The sequence below is a fragment of the Muscardinus avellanarius genome (genome assembly GCF_963383645.1).
Source record: "Muscardinus avellanarius genome assembly, chromosome: 1".
NCBI lineage: Eukaryota > Metazoa > Chordata > Mammalia > Rodentia > Gliridae > Muscardinus > Muscardinus avellanarius.
Genome location: NC_137786.1, coordinates 163,724,498 through 163,744,008, shown reverse-complemented (window position 1 = coordinate 163,744,008; position 19,511 = coordinate 163,724,498). Strand labels below are relative to the sequence as shown.

At 38.1% G+C, this 19,511-nt stretch overlaps 1 protein-coding gene across 1 annotated transcript in view; it reads right to left on the bottom strand.

The window, feature by feature from the left end:
- Positions 1-840: 840 nt before the first annotated feature.
- Positions 841-19,511, bottom strand: part of CTSC (cathepsin C) — a gene marked incomplete at both ends in the record, with an annotated part of 35,706 nt that continues 17,035 nt past the window's right edge. The window contains 5 exons of the mRNA XM_080712213.1: positions 841-1,343; positions 2,550-2,681; positions 8,881-8,996; positions 13,583-13,738; positions 15,325-15,491. Coding sequence (XP_080568339.1) covers positions 841-1,343; positions 2,550-2,681; positions 8,881-8,996; positions 13,583-13,738; positions 15,325-15,491 — 1,074 coding nt within the window. The remainder of the gene's footprint in view (positions 1,344-2,549; positions 2,682-8,880; positions 8,997-13,582; positions 13,739-15,324; positions 15,492-19,511) is intronic.

Sequence of the window (19,511 nt, the reverse complement as noted above, 5' to 3'; positions counted from 1 at the left end):
GATATATAATAATGTATATATATATATATATATATATATATATATATATATAATGTATATCACCTGAGCATTTATTTAGAAACCTCTGAAATGTTTAATAATCCTTGTCATGTTTTTTGTTATTTGAAAATTTAAAAATAAGTTTGGGTTTTCACATAGTTTAAAAAAATACAATGTTTGTTTGAATTACAAATTATTAGTAAAATCTATTACTTGAAAGCTCGCAACTCTTGAGTATTTAGAAAATGCTCTGGGGTGGTGGCACACGTTTGTAATCCCAGCTCTTGGTAGTTTGAGACAGGAGGATCACACAGGTTCAAAGCCACCCTCAGCTACACAGCAAGGCTCTCAGCAACCTAGTGAGACCCTGTTTCCAAATAAAGTATAAAATAGATCTGGGAGTATAGCCCAGAGGTAGAAAAGCCCCTGGGTACCACCCCCAGTACCACACACACACAAAAAAGAAAATGTAAGCAAGTAGTTAATGACATAGAAAAGTCAAGGATAATTTTGCCAGGTATAGTGGAGCATACTTGTACTCCCAGTATTTGGGAGGCTGAGACAGGAGAAGCAAAGATTCCAAGACAGCCTGCAATAATTTAGCAAGATCCTCTTTCAAAATAAACAATATAAAAAAGGCTAGGAGTATATCTCAGGGTTAGAATGCCCCTAAGTTCAATTCTCAGTATCACACACAAAAATCAAGGTGGTTTTAATTTTAAAGACCAACATCTTCATAGAAATCTATCTGCAAGCTTCTGAAATGGCTATTGTAAAAGTCTCAAGTCTGAATGGATCTATGACCAGTGGGTGGCTGGTCTGAAACACTAGGAGGTTCACCTACAGTTTGGGAATTGGTGTGGCCGCCATGGCTATACTCTCAATTGCACACTCATCAGTTCCTCTGCGGATCCGGAAGTAGCCATTCTCACCCCAGTTGGTGCCCCAGCTATTTTTAACAATCCAATAGTCCATCCCTGTGGCTGGGTCAGTGCCATAACCCACGAGCAGAACAGCATGATTAGTTAGCTCAAAGGGGTTGAAAGGGTCTCTCAGCCCAGTGTGGTGGTAGATCCCGCTGTGGTAGTGCATAAAATCATCATGGACTTCAAAAGCGACTGCCAGGGGCCCATGATGGACCAGCTCGAGCTTCATCAGGGCTTCATTGCAGCCCCCGTAGAAACCACCCACATAATGGTACTCCGAGACATAATAACGCAAGCAGTCCTCCTTCATTTTGCATGGGTCGTCGGTCCCTGTATAAGGGAAGCAGGCTTCTTCCACCAGCCCAAAGTCTTGGGCGTACTTCCCTGCGATGAGGTATGGGAAACCACCTTCACAGCCTGAGGAGGAATAACATGCACCATTTATTAGAAAAGGACACAACATTAATTGTGCCACTTCCTGTCTTCTTCTTCTCTGCTCTATTATTCTTTATGCTATCCCTGAAAGTTGTTCTTAGCTTAAATGCCACTTCCTTCATCCATCTGTCATCTAGCTATTCTCTTACCTCATCTACTTTAGCAACTGACATGCAGGTCGCAGGGTTACAGTGGTTAAGCAGAGGAGGCCCTGAAGACTATACAGATACAAACACAACCCTGTGTGAAGACTTGAACTTCTCAGTGCCTCTATGTATCTGTAAAATATTGGCAGTAGGACTACCTTCCTCAATAGTTAAATTAGTTACTTGATGCAAAAGCAATAAAAGGCAATTGTTATCACTGCTAAATAGCCAGACATCCCTTGGCTCCTCCTTAAGCCAGTCTCTCCTGGAAACCTCCTGCCCAAGAGTCTTTCCCTCATCTCCCTCTGAGTCCTGGGCCTAAGATCCTCATCCATGACCCTGCACTTTTCATCATTCTTCTTCGTATCACTATAATTACTTAATATCTATTTCTCTCACTTATCTGTCAGCTGCATGGGGCTGAGGACTGTCAGCAGTTCACAGGGCATAGCGGCCACAATGTTGGCATTTAATAAGCATTTCAAAAAGAATGAAAAGCTTGCTGACAAACACTCATTCGTTAGCAGTTTCACTAGAGAGCTGGGAAATTTTCCAGGGGTCAGATCTGGGCTTGACAGAAGAAGACTTTCCTCTCTGGATCCACTACAGCCGTGTTTTCTATGCATGTTACATATGGGTTTTTCTGGAAGTCCATATCCAAGATTTTTAAATTTTTCAAGCAAGAAACCAGTATTAGTATGGTTTTAGTTGATACTGAGTTTTGGAATGAGACCATGGTTGAAATCAAAATATCAATGTTTTTAAGTTGTGTGATCTTCACAGTATTATAAAATTACTTTGTATCTATTTCCTGACTATACATAGGGATTATTCTTGCTTCTCATAGTTTTGAGCACTGTTAGGTAATCTAAGTAAAAGAAGGTACTTTCTTAATATACAATAACCAATGACATTTTGCTAAATGGCACAGTGAATTCTATGAGAAACTACCCTTAGTTGCTGTAACTCTCTCTATGCCAGTGATGGCCAACTACACATAGATGAAATACTCATAAAATAATGCTTGAAATACAACACTTACCTTGAGCATACTGGCTACAAGACACAACCTCCTGAGGACTCAAGATTGGGGTCTGAGAATTGTTGGTTAATATACGGATCCTTGCTTCCAACATACCCATAGAAGCAAATGAGTAGCAGCTTCCACAAGATTCTAGAAATGAAAAAGAAACATATATAATCCTAGAGACATTTGAAGCCTTACAAAGAATCCTATAAAACCTGAATGGATATGATACATGGACAGAGTATTTATCTTGAATGCTGTTGTTCATAAGGATCAGGCTTCCACTCACAAACACTGTATCTGTGATGCATTTCACAGTATTCTTGATAATAAAAAATAATTATGTCTACCCCCAACGCTTTTTAAAACATGTTGGGTGGAACTAATCCTAAGAATAGCACAGGTGTGGGTATATTGTAGAGAGCTGGATTTAACCTGAGTGGAGGAGACAAAATATAACATAAACCTAAGAAAGGGGATTTATGATGATGGATATGGTATGTAAGGAAGACACTGAATGAGAAAGTGAACAGAGTCAGAAGAAGATGAGAAGTAGGTAACTGCAGGTTGGAAAGGAAAAATAAGACTGCTATACTTAATACCAAGATGCTCTCACAAAGACAAAAACAAACTAAAGAAGCATCTTCTAGGAATATAATTGCTTTTTCAAAAAATTGACAAAGGTTGTATTATAAGGTAATATATATGAACAATACTGCTTTTCTGTATGTTTCATCAAACTATGTGGGTGAAAGAAATAAAGACATATAAGAAAATATGGCATGTATGCAACAAAACTGGAACTTCTGCTTATTAAATTTTTTAATAAGAACAGGCACACAATTTTACTATCTCTGTTATTATATAGCCTTTTTCTTCTCTGCCACTAATACAAAATCTACATGGAGACTTGCCTATATGAAGCCTAAGTAAGATTAATCTAGTTCTACAAAAGTGGCATGTGATTCAATTTATGAACATATTAGTTTTACCAAATTATTTGAATGACTTGAATGATGAGCAATCGCTTATGAATATAAAATAAGATTTTTGAATTGTGAATTACATAATTCAAATAACTCATTCTAAATTCTCTTATGGAGGAGAATTCTCATCCATAAATCTGAATTTAGTAATTTAGCAATTGCTTTCTTTAGGGAGAGAACTACTCTAAAGTAGCATACATTTGAAATACTACAGGAGACCCTGTTTTTCTTTGTCCAAGTAGTGATTTACATCCTTCCTGGAGGCAAATGAAAACTAGGATACTCTATGCTCAGCCTCCAATAGTTTATACGCCATTTGAAATACATTGTTTTCCTCAAAGTAAACCACATTTCCTTGAGTGTTCTCAAGAAATGTGTTTTATTTTGGTTACAGTGAAGAAACTCAATGCATATTTGTAGAAATAATGAGTCAAAAGATAAATAAGTAGATAGACATTTACAGCCAGGAAATAAAATGAATTTAAAGGAAGTAGTCAAATCTTTACTTATTGGTAAGTTATAGGAGAGGCAGAACCCTGGATTCTAATGTAAACCTCCTTAAAATAGTTCACAGTATCCCAAGGTCCTGGATATAAAGTACTAGAGCCATTTTCTATTAACTACTATCATTTCTGATGTTACCCAAAATTCTTCTCCTAAAAATTTCAAATTTATTCATATCATATACTGTTCTTACTACTGATGGATCATCTAAATTATGAATATTGGAAAAGAAACACTTGTAAGGGGGCTTTAGCATTCATCTCCTGTACAACCTTCTCACCTAACAATATATAAATGAGTTTTAAAATAAGCCATAAACTCTTCAAAGTCACACAGCTAATCTGTAACAGGTGGGAGAGCCTTGTCTCATGAAGCAGAATTACTGTCTTTTCAGTTTGTAAGACAGCATAAGCATTTTTAGATTCTCTTTCCCTGTCATGTAGTCATTAAATAGAACAATATTAACTTATACTTTTTTTTCAAACCATCTAAATAATACTATCCTTAGGATCCCTCTTCAAATGATGGGATTTGAAAGCTCATCAGAGAACTAGAGGAACAAATAAGTAGCCAAAGCCAAAATTTCTTTCATGAAACATCAAAGTTTTATGAAAAATAATGTATTCCAAGAGAGCCTACACAGGGTACCCTCTGGCCACTTAGTTTTCATAGTAGCCACAGAAATAATCTCTCACTATTAACCATTAAATTCTCATTATCTGATAATTAGATACTGTGGGAAAAACAGGTCACAATGTCCTCTGGGATGAAACTGGACCCAAGGGCTCAGAATGTGCTCTGCTTGCACAGTGATCAGAGGAACTAGGAGAGAAAATAATGTTTATCAAGCACCTGACTTTCCAGAAGAATGTCAACTGCCAAGATAATTAGTTTCTCCTTCCAAAAGGCAAGACTAGTTGATCTAAAAGAAACATTATCCCCTTTTTTTAAACTTTTATTTATAAGTGGAATATATTTTATTTATTTATTTATTTATTTTTTTTTTTTGCAGGTCTGGAGGTGGAACCCAGGAGCATTTGACCTCCGAGCCACACCCCCTGCCCTATTTTTTTTATTCTTTATTTTGAAACTGGGTCTCACTGTGTTACAGAGGCCCTCACTAAGTACCTGAGTCTGGCTGCGAACCGCGATCTTCCGGTCTCAGCCTCCCAAATGCTGGGATTACAAGCATGCCCTACCACGCCTGGCTAAGTGGAACATATTGAAAATAGCATACATTTAGACTGTACTTGGTGCCCTCTCCACTCCTTCGGCTCCCCTCTCCCCTCCTAACAATGAGTGTTCAGATTAACCATGCTATATTCATGCTTTTACACATATTCAGATGTAGCTCCTCCATTAATCAACCTCAGCCTTTTTCCTCTCCTATCCTTCCATTCTAGCTTTGCTGAGGTTTCCCCTCCATTATCTGGAGTCCCACTGGTATCCCCAATGCTTCCTAGTTTGGGCATATTAGAGAAAACATATGTCCCTTCTCTTTCTGTGCTTGGCTGATCTCACTTAACATAATGTTCTCCATGTCTTTCCATCTTCTTGCAAATGCCATGATTTTGTTCTTTATAGCTGAATAGAATTCCATTGTGTGTATTTCCCATAATTTTGCAATCCATTCATCTGTTGATGGAGACCTAGGTTGGTTCCATATTTTGGCTATTATAAATTGTGCTGCTATGAACATAGGTATGCATTTGTTACTGTAGTTCTCTGATTTCAACCCCTTTGGAAATATACCCAGGAGTGGTAGAGCTGGATCATATAGTGGATCTATTCCCAGTTTTCTAAGAAATCTCCACACTGATCTCCACAGCAACTGAACTAGTTTGCACCTCTAAAGCACAGGAAATAAAGCAGAATTAACAAGTGGGATGGCATCAAACTAAAAAGTTTCTTCTCATCAAAGGAAACCACCAAGAACCTAAAGAGGAAGCCTACAGAATGGGAGAAGATCTTTACCAGCCACCACTCAGATAGAGGGCTAATATCCAGAACATACAAAGAGCTCAAAAGACTCTACACTAAGCAAAACAAATAACCCAATCAAGAAATGGGCAACTAAGCTGAATAGAAACTTCACAAAAGAAGAGATACAAATGGCTGATACATGAAAAGATGTTCTACATTATTAGCCATCAGGGAGATGTAATTCAAAACTATGCTGAGATTCCATGTAACCCCCTTCACTGTGGCAAGCATAAACAAATAAAATAACAACAAATGCTGGTGAGGATGTGGGGAAAGAGGAACATTATCCATTAAAAAAAAAAAAGTACAACAAGCCAGGCTTGGTGGCACACGCTTGTAATCGCACCATTCAGGAGGCTGAGACTGGAGGATCGCAGTTCTCAGACAGCCTCGGCTACTTAGTGAGGTACTTTGCAACTCAGTGAGACAATAGAATAAAAAAAAATAGGGCTAGGGGTGTAGCTCGGAGGTACATCCCCTGAGTTCCATCCCCACTAACTGCAAAATAAATAAATAAATAAATAAAATAATAAGTACAATAAAGAATAAGTGGATCAAGCCGGTGTGGTGGCGCACGCTTGTAATACCCGCGCTTGGGAGGCGGAGACAGGAGTATCGTGCAGGTTCAAATCCAGCCTCAGCTGGCTTAAGAGACCCTGCTTTCAAATAAAATATAAAATAGGTTTGGGAGTGTAGCCCAGAGGTAGAGGCCCCTGGGTTCCATCCCCAGTACCACCAATAAATAAATAAATAATAAAAATAAATAAATAAATAAATAAAATAAGTGGATCTGGCTAAATCAGCATTCCACAATAACCAAATTTCCACAATCTTAAGGCGATAATATGATTTTCACATGATATACATCTTTTAACAATGGAGAAAACACTGAAATGGAGTAAACAGTGAGGATTCGCTTTTTCTTTCCCTCCCCTCTTATTTGCCATTCACTAGCTATGTGACCCAGGGCAAGACACTTGACCTTTCAGCATTTCTTCTTATCTTGTGCATGAGATAGATTAGGTCTTGCCTGCATTCCTGCTCTAATAAGAGCATTTAAATCTGAGCCTGAAGTGGACTAGGTTTTAAACATTAGAAAAAGACTCTATTATCTAATTAATGTGACAAATGAGAGCCACTCCTCTTTTTTTAATTTATTTATTTATTTATTTATTTATTTATTTATTTATTTATTTATTTATTTATTTATGGTACTGGAGTTCCTGAAAGCCCTTCTACCTCCGAGCTACACTCCCAGACCTATTTTATATTTTTGAAACAGGGTCTCTTAAGCCAGCACAGCTGGCTCCGAACCAGCGCGATCTCCTGTCTCCGCCTCCCAAGCGCGGGGATTGCAAGAGTGCGCCACCATGCCCGGCTAATAAACCTTTTTTTTAATTTTATTTTTTAGTGGTACTGGGGTTCCTGGAAGCCCTTCTACATCCGGGCTACACTCCCAGACCTATTTTTACATTTTTTTTTTTTTTAATTTGGAAACATGGTCTCATAAACCAGCGGGCAGCTGGCTTCGAACCTGCGCGATCCTCCTGTCTCCGCCTCCCAAGCATGGTGATTACAAGCCACCACGCCCGGCTGACTCCTCTTTAAAAGATACAGTAAACGCATATATATATATATTTTTTTTTTGGTGGGGGGGGGAGTGTAGCCCAGAGATAGAAGGGCTTCTAGGAACCCCAGTACCACCACCACCACCACCACCACCACCACCACCACCACCACCACCACCAACAACAACAACAACAACAACAACAACAACAACAACAACAACAACAAAAAGATACAGTAATAAAGAAAGTTGGCATGGCTGGGAGAAGAACAAAAACCATCCATCTCACCCAATTTCTTTATCTTTTTTCCCCTCCCACACCTCAAAGTAAATCTAGTTATAAGGCATATGGAACATTTTTTTAAATGAGTGAAGTAATAGGTAAATTTGAGCATTTGTTTGAGTAGCCCTTTTCTGAAATGGTTGGGATGAAAGATGTTTTGATTTCAGAATTTTGGGTTTTGGAATCTTTGCATAGACTTTTAGCACCCCTAATTAAAAAATGAAAGTCCAAAATGTTCTAAAATCTAAAATATTTGAATATCATATCAAAAAGTTTCAGATTTTGGAGCATTTCAGATTTTCAGATTAGGTATGTTCAAACTGTACATCAATGTTTCTCTGAGTAACTGTTGAGTAAAACTTAGGATAAAAGACATTTTGCTATCCCATGAAGGTAAAGTATTTTATTGATTTGACCCATACTGTATCAAATTTCTGAAAATAATTGGTAAAATTCAATTACAGTGATATTTTTACAAATTCTGAGCTCTGCTTCCAGGCTATGATTCAGGAAATCAAGTTAGTGCTACCACATGCATATTCTAATATAAAGTGAATTTAAAGGTTCCTACCGAGCTCAACATTCTACCAGAATAAAAATTCCAAGGATCTATATTCTTGGCTCACATAATAAATGCTAAATTATGAAGGTAATGGGAAGGCAGGTAGCAAAGGATTCCAGAAAACCACTCAGAAAGAGGAACAATTTAAATTGTACACAGTTCTTTGTTGCTATCGGAGACCCTCTGAGTGTGACTTATATAATAATCTGGTTGTCGCAATATATAAAAAAGGACACTAAAGAAATGCTGATCTCAGTTGAAAGGATTATTTATTACTAACGCCTGCCATAAACATGAAAGAAAGGAGTAAGAATTCATAAGCTACATATTTTCCATTTCTTCATTAAAGTGGATCATGCCAATTCCATCTCTTTATCCCTCCATCTCAAAGCCTGGTACATAATAAATGTTCAATAAATAGTATAGAAAAATGAATGAAGAGTCAAGGTTTTTTACTTTACCTTGATTTCGAACATCACTAACAAAATTGGTACCACGAACATTTCTCCAGTCCCAAGATTTTGGCAAATTTAGAATCCTTTGCTGTATTTCATCAGTCACTGGTGCAGGCTTGGGCCTAGGAAGAAAATAAACATGTGACATCAACACATAGTCTATCCTTGGAGGATGATTTTCTAACCTTTAAATCCATAATTTCAACGATCATTCTAGCTACTTTCTAAATTTAGATCCAAAAATATTTGTCCAAGAGCATTTCAATGTGTCTATTACACAATGTTTTCATTATACAACTCAGTTTGGTAAACATCATTCATTAACCATTTCTTTTTCAGGATCTGGTCATTTTCCGTTGTGAAATGATGATGGCTTGATACATCACTGTGATTCCATTTTCAGTAATCCTGAGCAGCTTGCATTCTCACACTAGCTTTTGACTAAGGAAGAATAAATGAGAAGCTGGCGACGGCATACAAAGGGGTGCTGATGTTTGAGTCAGAAGATAGTGGTATTCGTAGTAGGGTGGTTGTGAAAGAAATTGGCCAAAAAAAAGGGTCAAAGTATAAAGTAGGTAGCCTAGCTCCACAAATGATATAGGATGTTTCATCGTTAGAGAACTGTACCTTATACGATGTAGCTGGAAAGTAACACATACAAAGCAGAGTTTTCTGGGCCCAGAAATAAAAACATACTTTCTTTAGGAATGAGAAAATTATTAGATTAGAGACAGTGAGACATACTTCTCTAGATTAAAAACAGACACACACTCATGCTCAAATGCTCACACATGCATCATGAGCACATACAGAACACATGCACACATATACTCTAACACACACATGCACGCACACACACATACACATACACACACTAGCTCTAGACATACCAAGCTTTCTCAAACTTCCAAACCAGAGAAATGCCATCAGTGACTGTGCTGTTATTCCTTTGATATAAAATCCCACTATTTGCAACACCCTCTTGAGTTTTTCTGTAACTTGTAATTTTAAAAACTGCTTACAGAGCAGTCTCCACCCACCAATGCCCAAAGAAAACTCACTTTCTTTTTCTTTTCTTTTCTTTTTTTCTTTCTTATTTTGAGGTATTGGAGATGGATCCCAGAAATATTCTATCTCCGAGCTACACTCCTAGACCTATTTTTTTTTTTTTTTTGAAACAGGGTCTCACTAAATTGCGGAGGGCCTAAGTAACTGAGTCTAGCAGTGAAGCTGCGATCCTCCAATCTCAGCCTCCGAAGTATGGGGGTTATAAGCATGTGCCACCATGCTTGGCTTCACTTTTTTTTTTTTTTTTCAGTACTAGGGATGGAACCCAGGGGAATTCTACCTCTGAGCTATACCCCCAGACCTATTTTTTATTCTTTACTTTGAAACAGGGTTTCACTGAGTTGCAAAGGGCCTCATTAAATAGCTGAGGGAGGCTTCAAATCATGATCATCCTGCCTCAGCCTCCCAAATGCTGGGATTCCGAGCATGTGCCACCACGCCTGGCTCACTTTCTCTTTCTTGAAATCCTTCTTCAACTCATTTGTTGGGGCACAATTTTACACTGGAACAAGATTTTTCTTTTACTGCCAACGACTGGAATTTATTTAACTTGGCATTGTTTTATCATATGATGCAACTTTTCAGTGGTCCCTGAGTTGATGTTCACTAGGTTCCGGTTTAGTCAGTGGCAAAGGCTATGTCTGGATTACTTCATGGCCTTTGTGCCTATTTTCTAGTGGATCCTTTCTACACAGATGACACAGGTGAATACCATGACAAACAAAAGTGAGATGAAACAGAGAATAAAAAAACCAATTCACTTGAGAATAGCATCAATAACCTTGAAAATTACACGGAATAGACAGAACATTCTATACAAAACTATCAATCAGTTGCTAAAACAATTTCCTAAGCCAGGGATATTAGTTGAAGATTAATATGCTATAGAGATGAACATGAAGCAGACGACGTTAAGAGATATGAAGCACACAAAAAATGTTTAACAAATACAAAGATGTTATAGTAGTATTAATAAAACAAACAACTTGGATTATGTCCAAGGAATATGTACCATGGGTAACTCTACATATATGGTGGGGGGAAATCATGCCTCAGACATTTTATATGAAACTTAGGAATAAAAAGAGTGCAAACAAATTATGAAAGGGAATAAATTATTTTTGTGAGTTTACATGAAGAAACAAAATGTTTAGTCAATACTAATCAATACTTTCAACTAATTGTCCTATATATCTAAGAATATCTAAGATATAATATCTAAGTATATCTAAGATATAGTAAGTAATAGGCAAGCTAAAAGAAAAATCTAAGTTTGGCAACATAATGCAGTTTCAGGGCATGTATCTCGGAGTCTTATCAGCAGGCTACAAATGACTTTACCACTGAGTATCTGGATGACATTTGCAAAGAGCCTGAAATTACAAAACTACAGTTTATTCCTGTTAAAATATGTATATTCACACCTATCTCACAGAGTTGTTATGAAAATTCGATGTAATAATGGTTAACAGTACCTGTGTCTAAGTCATTAAGAAATGGCAGTTATTATGATAGCTACCATCATCATCATTCATTTCATTAAGAGTTCTAAATAAGATGCTGACACATTTAAGTGATTCTCTGACCAAACAGGTACTTAAATTTTAATTTCCATCTTCTGCCCTACAGTCCTGTCAGACAGAGTATTTTTTCCAGCACTACATGCATAAAAAGAACAAAAATAATCTGAAAAGTGAAACTTACTAGGGTGGAAATAGAGTGGAAGGTGCTTGGTGCATGCTGAAGTAAGCTTTGAGCCCAGATTCTTCAGGAATCTAAATTCTGGACTCAGAGAGATGCTCCTAAACAGTAAATTATGTCTATAATTTCAGCAGTTTCACAAACTCCTTAACCTCTGATTAAGAATCTTTGAGAGTTTCTACTACATCATGGAATTTTTGTAAGAGAATTAATTTCTCTACAGAATGAGATTGAAAGCCTGGCAGCCAGACTGCAATCTCTGTTTCAGTACTTCCTTCTTCACTTGATCCCACCTCTTATCTTAAACTTTTTATCAAGCTTATTAGAAAAAAAACAGCTTTCTCAAATGCTAGCCTTTCTCTACAACAAAAGTGGTTGGACGGACAGAAAGCCTAAGCACAAACACAAAAGAGGTCCTCAGAGGCATGGCATTCCACACACAGTGAAGCTTGTGTGTGTAATGCTCAGATCTTCCTGGCACAAACCAATCCCCTAGACTCAAATGCTAACAACACTCCCTCTCTGGAAGTTCTCTTGGAGTTTTGATGCTAAATACATCTCAACATCCTGTCTCACTCAGATGCACTAGGACTTGACTTGGTGAATCCAAGAGGAGAGTATGATGTGTTACCTTTCCCAACTTTGATTAGCCAAAGAACCTCATGGACTAGAAATGCCACCCGAAACGCTGAGAAACACCAGAAAGATTATTTTGACAAAGGGGCAGAATTATGGGAGGATGCTATTATTTCAAAGCCCCGCATAGTCTTACAGCAAAAAAATGTCAGAGCACTGGGATTATCAGTTGCAAGTGGAAAAGTTACTTAAGCACTTTAGGTAGTTGAGTGATCTGTTTCAATAATATGAATTTGAACCATGGATTCTCTACATATTAGGGAGTTGGTCATATATTCTCTGTAATTGAAGAATATATCCAGGAACCGAGGGAAAATAACTTACTTATATAATTTGTCAAGTACCATTTGCTCCCTATTGGTTTTCACTTCCCTTTCTTTTAATTATATTGTTATTTTTTTCTAATGCAAGGTATAGCACCACAGGAATATCACTGGATACTTAAGAAATGCTAATGGATGACAAATCTTTTACTAGATCCAGTTTTAATTTGGGGAAAAAAAAAAAGCCAGATTCCTGGTTAGACAAATTTAAATTATTATGACATAATTCCCCAAAGTAAGAAACACACTATGGAGTACATAAGCTAAAGATATGAAATATTCTTTCTTGGTGAGAGGACTGGAAGGTTAATTGACAAATCAGGATTGTTTTTTTCTGGACCTTAAAGCACTGAGATTTTCAGATGCTTATAGGTGCCATATTTGGCAGTTTTTTATAGCAAGTTGAGGGTTATCTGAGGAAAAGAGTGGCATAAATAAAGGTAAAATAGAAAGAATGTTTTTTTCAAAAATTGTATGTCCTATTGTTTGAAAGTAAGTCAAAGTATTAAATTTTGTTATGGTCATAATTAGATAGATTTGGAAACCAGGGTATTTATTCATTAGACAGTGGGGAGTAACACATTCATAGCTGGATATAGGAAGACAAAATTGCCAGTATTTCGGAGAATAGCTAAAAATAGCGACAAAGAATAGAAGAGACCAACGACACTGGAAAAAAGAAGAAGGTAGGCAAGACGCTAATCCATAGCACACAAGAGAGATAACAAAGCTCCAAGCCAGAGTGCAAAGAATGGAAAGGGAGTAATGGAGGTACTATACATTTCAAAAACAACACAAGATTTGAAAAGCAAGAAAATGTAGATGAATAAGAGAGGAAGATGGCCACACAATGACAAGACAATGAGTTTGCAATGGAATAACCAATAAGATGGTGGGCAACCCACATGGGGCTAGTTGGAAGGGAGGAGAGCATTCAACACTGAAAGTTTTACTAGTGATAAAGTGATGGACTTTATTACCTTGGGATTCTCTCACTGTTGCCACCACGTCTCCTAATCATGTCTCTCAGGCTAAGATTCTCGTATTCCAAATATGCTTTTGCAGTCCAAGACTTCTGAATAGCATTGATTGCTTTCACAAAGTTGTGGTCATATTTGTAGAGCCTATTGGAATACCTGTAGACAAAAAGTAAGATGGTTTCAAATGGAGGGCTGAGGAAGCAAACAGTTCAAATGATGCTTTGGCAATATATTAAGGTATTACTACTGGTTTCACTAGAATGGAGAGATGGAGGAGAGGTGAGGGCTGGGCTGTCTGGAAGTAACCTTTTAACTACCTATGTGCATTTGAGAAGCATAGCTATCCTTCCCTTGGTTAGCCGTAACATCTAGCAAAACCTCATATGCTGAAATGTGCACTAGGGATAATGATGAGATGTCATTGCAGGCTACAAACACTATTATTTTTGGTGTTTAAGATCTAAGGAGATTAGAGATAATGTATCCTACTACAGGAAAACAGATCATTATGAGCTGAAGGTCATTAGTTCCAAATGCTCATTTTGTGGGAGAGGCGATGAGAATTCTGAGCTTCCTGGTTAGAAACGTCATCACTAAAGGAGACAGTGTTTGAAATATCAAATCCTGCTCAGCAGTGCGCAGCACACCATGCAGGGCAGGTGAAGAGTGAACAGTGTAGTGGGAAGCGTGCTGCTGAAGGATCAAGCCAAGGACGACTACTTTAAAATTAAACTCACTCAGTCTACATCTTGGTCAGCAGTTGCCGAGACAAGTGTGATTCATCCTTTTGAGCTAATCTTCCTTCACCTCTGCCAGGCTCTATTGCCAGCCTTGCGTGGATAGGGGCAAACACCTATAATCCCAGTACTGAGAAGCTAAGATAAGAAGACTGCAGGTTCAAGATCAGTCTCAGCAAGTTAGTGAGACTGCTTCAAAACAGAAATTAAAGAGGGTTGAGGGTGGAGGTTAGAGGTAGAACACCTCTGGATTCAATGTCCGGTGCCAAGTAAATAAACAAATAAATATAAAAAGATAATTAAAGTAAAACAAGGCCATTAGGATGGGCCTACCCCAGTTTTCCTGTATCCTTAGGTGAAAAAATTTAGGATATACTCAAGGAAGGCCAGGGGAAGGAAGAGTCAGCCATCTGTAAACCATGAAAAAAGGCCTCGGAAGAAACCAAGTTTAGAAACACTTTCTTTCATCTTGAACTTCTAATATTCAAAACTGAAAGAAAGTAACTTCCTCTTATTTAAGCCACCCCAGTGTATTGTACCTTATATTATAGCAGTTTTTTTGCAAACTAATATTCTTCATAAATACTAAGAACTTTGATTTTTGTTCCTGTCGTGTTTAAGATTTGTTTATTTTGTACACCCTTACATTTGTTCAACCCAAACATATATATTTGCATGTATTCTGCAATATGTTATTACATAGCAACCCTGAAAATAATCATTCATTACTAGTAATGTGGAATTCTGTGGCCCTTCATATGAACTCTGAATTTATTAGTTCTCTCATTGGTCCCTTACTTTTGGAATCTTTTGGGGAAAAAAAAATATGTTCTTCAGTCAGTTACACTAAGTCAACATATTTTCAGTTAAGTTTGATACAACATGCCTGTATTTCTAAGCCAAATGAATTCTATATAATCAAAATAAAAAATTCCAAGAATATAGGCATATAATCACAGGTACCATAAAATACAATTAAACATAAGTTTCACTGTGACAACTCACTTTTCCTGGGGACTTGCAAGGCGCGCCACATTCACATTGACATTTGCTGAAGTACTTCCGACCTTCTTTCCAATGAAACAAGCCCAGTTCCGGCCCAGCACATCATGTACCCACCCAGGCATCGTCTCTTGGCAATAACTGATGACCTTGCTGCCCTTCGTTTCATACTGCAATCAAATAAAAAGAGGATGGAAGAATGAAATCTGTATCCAGCTCTTAGGTCAGTTTCCCTAGCCCTCAATCATAGGAAAGATGCCCCGTTTTTCTCTTTTTGCCAATCTACCAGCAACTTAACCTGAGAGATTATGTTCTGAGAATTATACTAGAAAATGAGAGAAGCTCCATCTATGTGCAGCACTGTTGGCAGCCAAATAAAATACTTCTAGGAATGAAAGGCAAGAGAAGAAGCTCACATTTTTAGAGCATCTGCTATATTCAAAAGCATTTCACAAGAGTTAGTTTACTTAACACGATACACTTGTGAGGAAGGAGACAACACACCAACTTAGCAGTGACAAAGTGGTGGTTCCGCTCAGAAGAATGACACTACCTGCAGCAACACCCTATCCAGCTGCACTTTTAAACTCAGAAAATACATCAGGAGATTATAAGACAAGATGAGAAGTGGGGGATATAGGCCAGTGATAGAGCAGAGCTCTTGCTTCTCATGTGTGAGGACCTGAGTTCAAATCCCAGTATTGCAAAAAATAAAACACTGGACACAGTAACACATTCGCGTAATCCCAATACTTAGGAGGTTGAAGAAGTAGGACTGCAAACCTGAGCCCTACACACATAATTGAGTGAGGCTCTATTTTAAAATAAAGGGCTAGGGGTATAGCTTGGAGGTAGAGCACCCCTGGGTTCAATCCCCAGTACCACATTAAAATAAGAGAGAAAGAGAGAAAGAAGGAAGGAAGGAAGGAAGGAAGGAAGGAAGGAAGGAAGGAAAACATTTTTAATAAAATCATTAGAATATACTTATTATGAGAGGGTCAAAGTAACTTGATTATTGACTATTTCCTCTACTTTATTTCACTAATATGACCCTCTGTCATATTTCAGTGTTAACATTGATAAATAACTGTAAAATGATGGCACCAGGATTTGAACACAGGTGCTTTGGTCCCAGGGCCTCATTACCTTCTTGTAAAAGCATCTCACTAGGGAATGGCACATGATCCAGAATCAGAGCACAGCACATGGGCAGCAGAAGGGGAAAATGTCCTGCTGTATTTCTGCCAAGAGAAACTCATACACAGGCAATTCTAGGCTTCAGCTCAATTTAATGGAACAAACTCTGTGTAAAACTTTGGGCAAGGCTTTAGTCTTCTCATCTGTAAAACTAAGAAACTAGAATAGAAAAGGACACATTCTGGGATTCCAGGGAGAAATGCAGGTTTGTAGATATTTTCTTGCACGGCCTGACGGGAAATACAGGTATGAGTAGGTTACACCTGTTCGACTCTACTGCCACAGCATGACAGTAAAGACGACACGTGAGCAAACTGGCACCAGGGTCAGCTGCATTGCAATAAAACTTTTATTTACAAAAAGAGACAATAGGTTGGTTTTGGCTCCAGGGGCTATAGTTTAAGGCTTCTATCTAGTGTTTTTGTTTTTTGTTTTGTTTTGGCCATATTGGAGATGAAACCCAGAAGCATTCTAACTCTGAACTGCATCCTCAGCCCTATCTTTTATTCTTTATTTTGAAACCAGGTCTCACTGAGTTGCAAAGGGCCTCATTAAGTAGCTGAAGCTGTCCACGAACCATGATCCTCCTGTCTCAGCCTCCCAAATGCTGGGATTACAAACGTGCGCCACCATGCCCGGGTCCTGATCTAGTTTAACAAATGCTACTTTTGCTTTTTGAGGAACAAAGAGAAAATATTTCAGGATTACAGACTAAAGGGGTTCCTTCACAACTACCCCCCCTAGGCTGCCACAATGTAAAAGGTGCAAAGGGAATACATAGATGAATGAGCAAGGCCACGTGCAAATTACACTGTACTTACAAAAGCAGGCCTGTAGAGTGCCAGCCTCTAGGTTAGAGGAATGTGGGAAGCAACTATAGGGGCACTTTCTAGGCTGCCACTCACTTCTCACCAAATAAACCCATTCTCTTCAGGGCACAGTGCTGCTAACGGAGTGGTAGGTGTACTGAATCCATTTTCAACACAATTACTTTCAACCAGGATGTAAATCAAGTTGGAGAACAACATCCCTATGGAACAATATACAACTTTAGTTATTTTCTGTGATGCTAAGGATTGAACCCAGGGCCTCACAGGTACATGCTTGGGACACATGCTCGAATACTGAACCACAACCTCAGCACAAAATGTTTATTTTTTTGCTCAAAAATAGTACAATATTGGTGAGCTCATACAATGCAACCTAAACCCGCTGGAGCTTTACTACCTTGTCTTTGGCACTGACTCTCAATCATATTCTCTTCTCCTCTGTTGCCTACTGGTTAGACAGGCCAGGCAGGATAGGTCAGTGCTCCCTCCATCTCTGTTCTTTTAGGATATAGTCTGACAATGTTCCAAAAACTCTTGAGACTTACCTTACAGGAATCATCCCTTTCTCTCTTTTATCTCTCTCTTTCTTACTTTCTTTTTCTCTTTTTTCTTTCTCACCCACACAAAGTGCTATATTATAGGGTATACTCATTGCAGAATAATAGTGTGTGTGTGTGTGTGTGTGTGTGTGTGTGTGTGTGTGTGTGTACGTGTTACTAGAGATTGAACCAGGGGTATTCTATTTATGATCTACACCATAAGTAGTTTTGAGATACGGTCTCACTGATTTGCTGAGGAACTCACTAAGCTGCTGAGGCTTGAAGCTGCAATCCTCCTGTCTTAGCCTCCCAAATACTGGGATTTCAGGCATGAGCCACCACCATGCCGAGCAACAGAAATGTTAAAAATAGAAACAAGAACAAAAAAGTGCTGAAAAATGTTCAAAATTTTGAAATTATTAGTAAATTATATTAACTCAAAAGAACATCATGTAATTTTTTTCTGAGTTCTATAGGAAAGGGATGAACAAACTCTGGCTGAAGAGAGCTACCTGCCTCTATAAATCCAGTCTTATTGAAAAACAGTATGAGCCAGGCGTGGTGGCGCACGCTTGTAATCCCCATGCTTTGGAGGCTGAGACAAGAGGATCACACGGGTTTGAAGCCAGCCTCAGCTACTTAGTGAGGCTTTCAGCAACTTAGTGAGACCCTGTTTCCAAATAAAATATTAAAAAGGTCTGGGAGTATAGCCCGGAGGTAGAAAGCCTCTGGGTTCCACTCCCAGTACCACCAAAAAAAAAAAAGAAGAAAAACAGTATGCCTGCTAGTTCATGCTTTTGTGCCTGCTAGTTCATGCTTTTGTGTCATGATGGCAGACATGTCATTATTTTAATACTTTATAAACATTGTCCAGAACACTCATAAAACTTATAGATTCAATAGAACATAGAAATATATTCTCAGTAGACAAAAGAGATCTAACGAGGTGGTTGAACTACAATTTATAACTAAAGACGGCTATAACCAAATATTATTCCCATTACCATGCCCCCTTTCTTCATATACTTTATCTTCTCACAAAAAGCTAGAGGTAAACAATTACTAAAGAAGCTGAGGGGAGAAATACAGAAATTACACAGCAAATACTTAAAATCCAATGGGTTCCAACCTATATTACTTGAGGCTCACAACAATCTTTTGGATTAGTAGGCATTATTCCTTTCATGAAAAAAAAGTGGATAAGTTACAAAGGAATCAAATACAGGTTCTTGTGTTCTGAAGGTCATTACTTTATTCATTGTATCCTCTTAAAAAAAAAAAAAAACTTTTAGAAAGCTGTGCATGGTGGCACACACCTGTAATCTCAGTACTTGGGAGGCTAAGACAGGAGGATTGCAGGTCCACAGCCAGCCTCAGCAACTTAGCAAGGCCCTCTGCAAATTAGTGAGGCCTTATTTCAAAACTATCTAAGGGAATGGGGTAGGGATTGGGGAGGGCTAAATGCATGATGTGTGCATATATGCTTCTACCATCTTGTACCCCATTAAGATGTATGACTTCAATGCAAATATTTAAAAATACAAATATTTTAAAAATAACTAATTAATTAAATAAAATAGGGGTTGATCTGCAGCTCGGAGGTAGAATGCCCCTGGGCTCAATC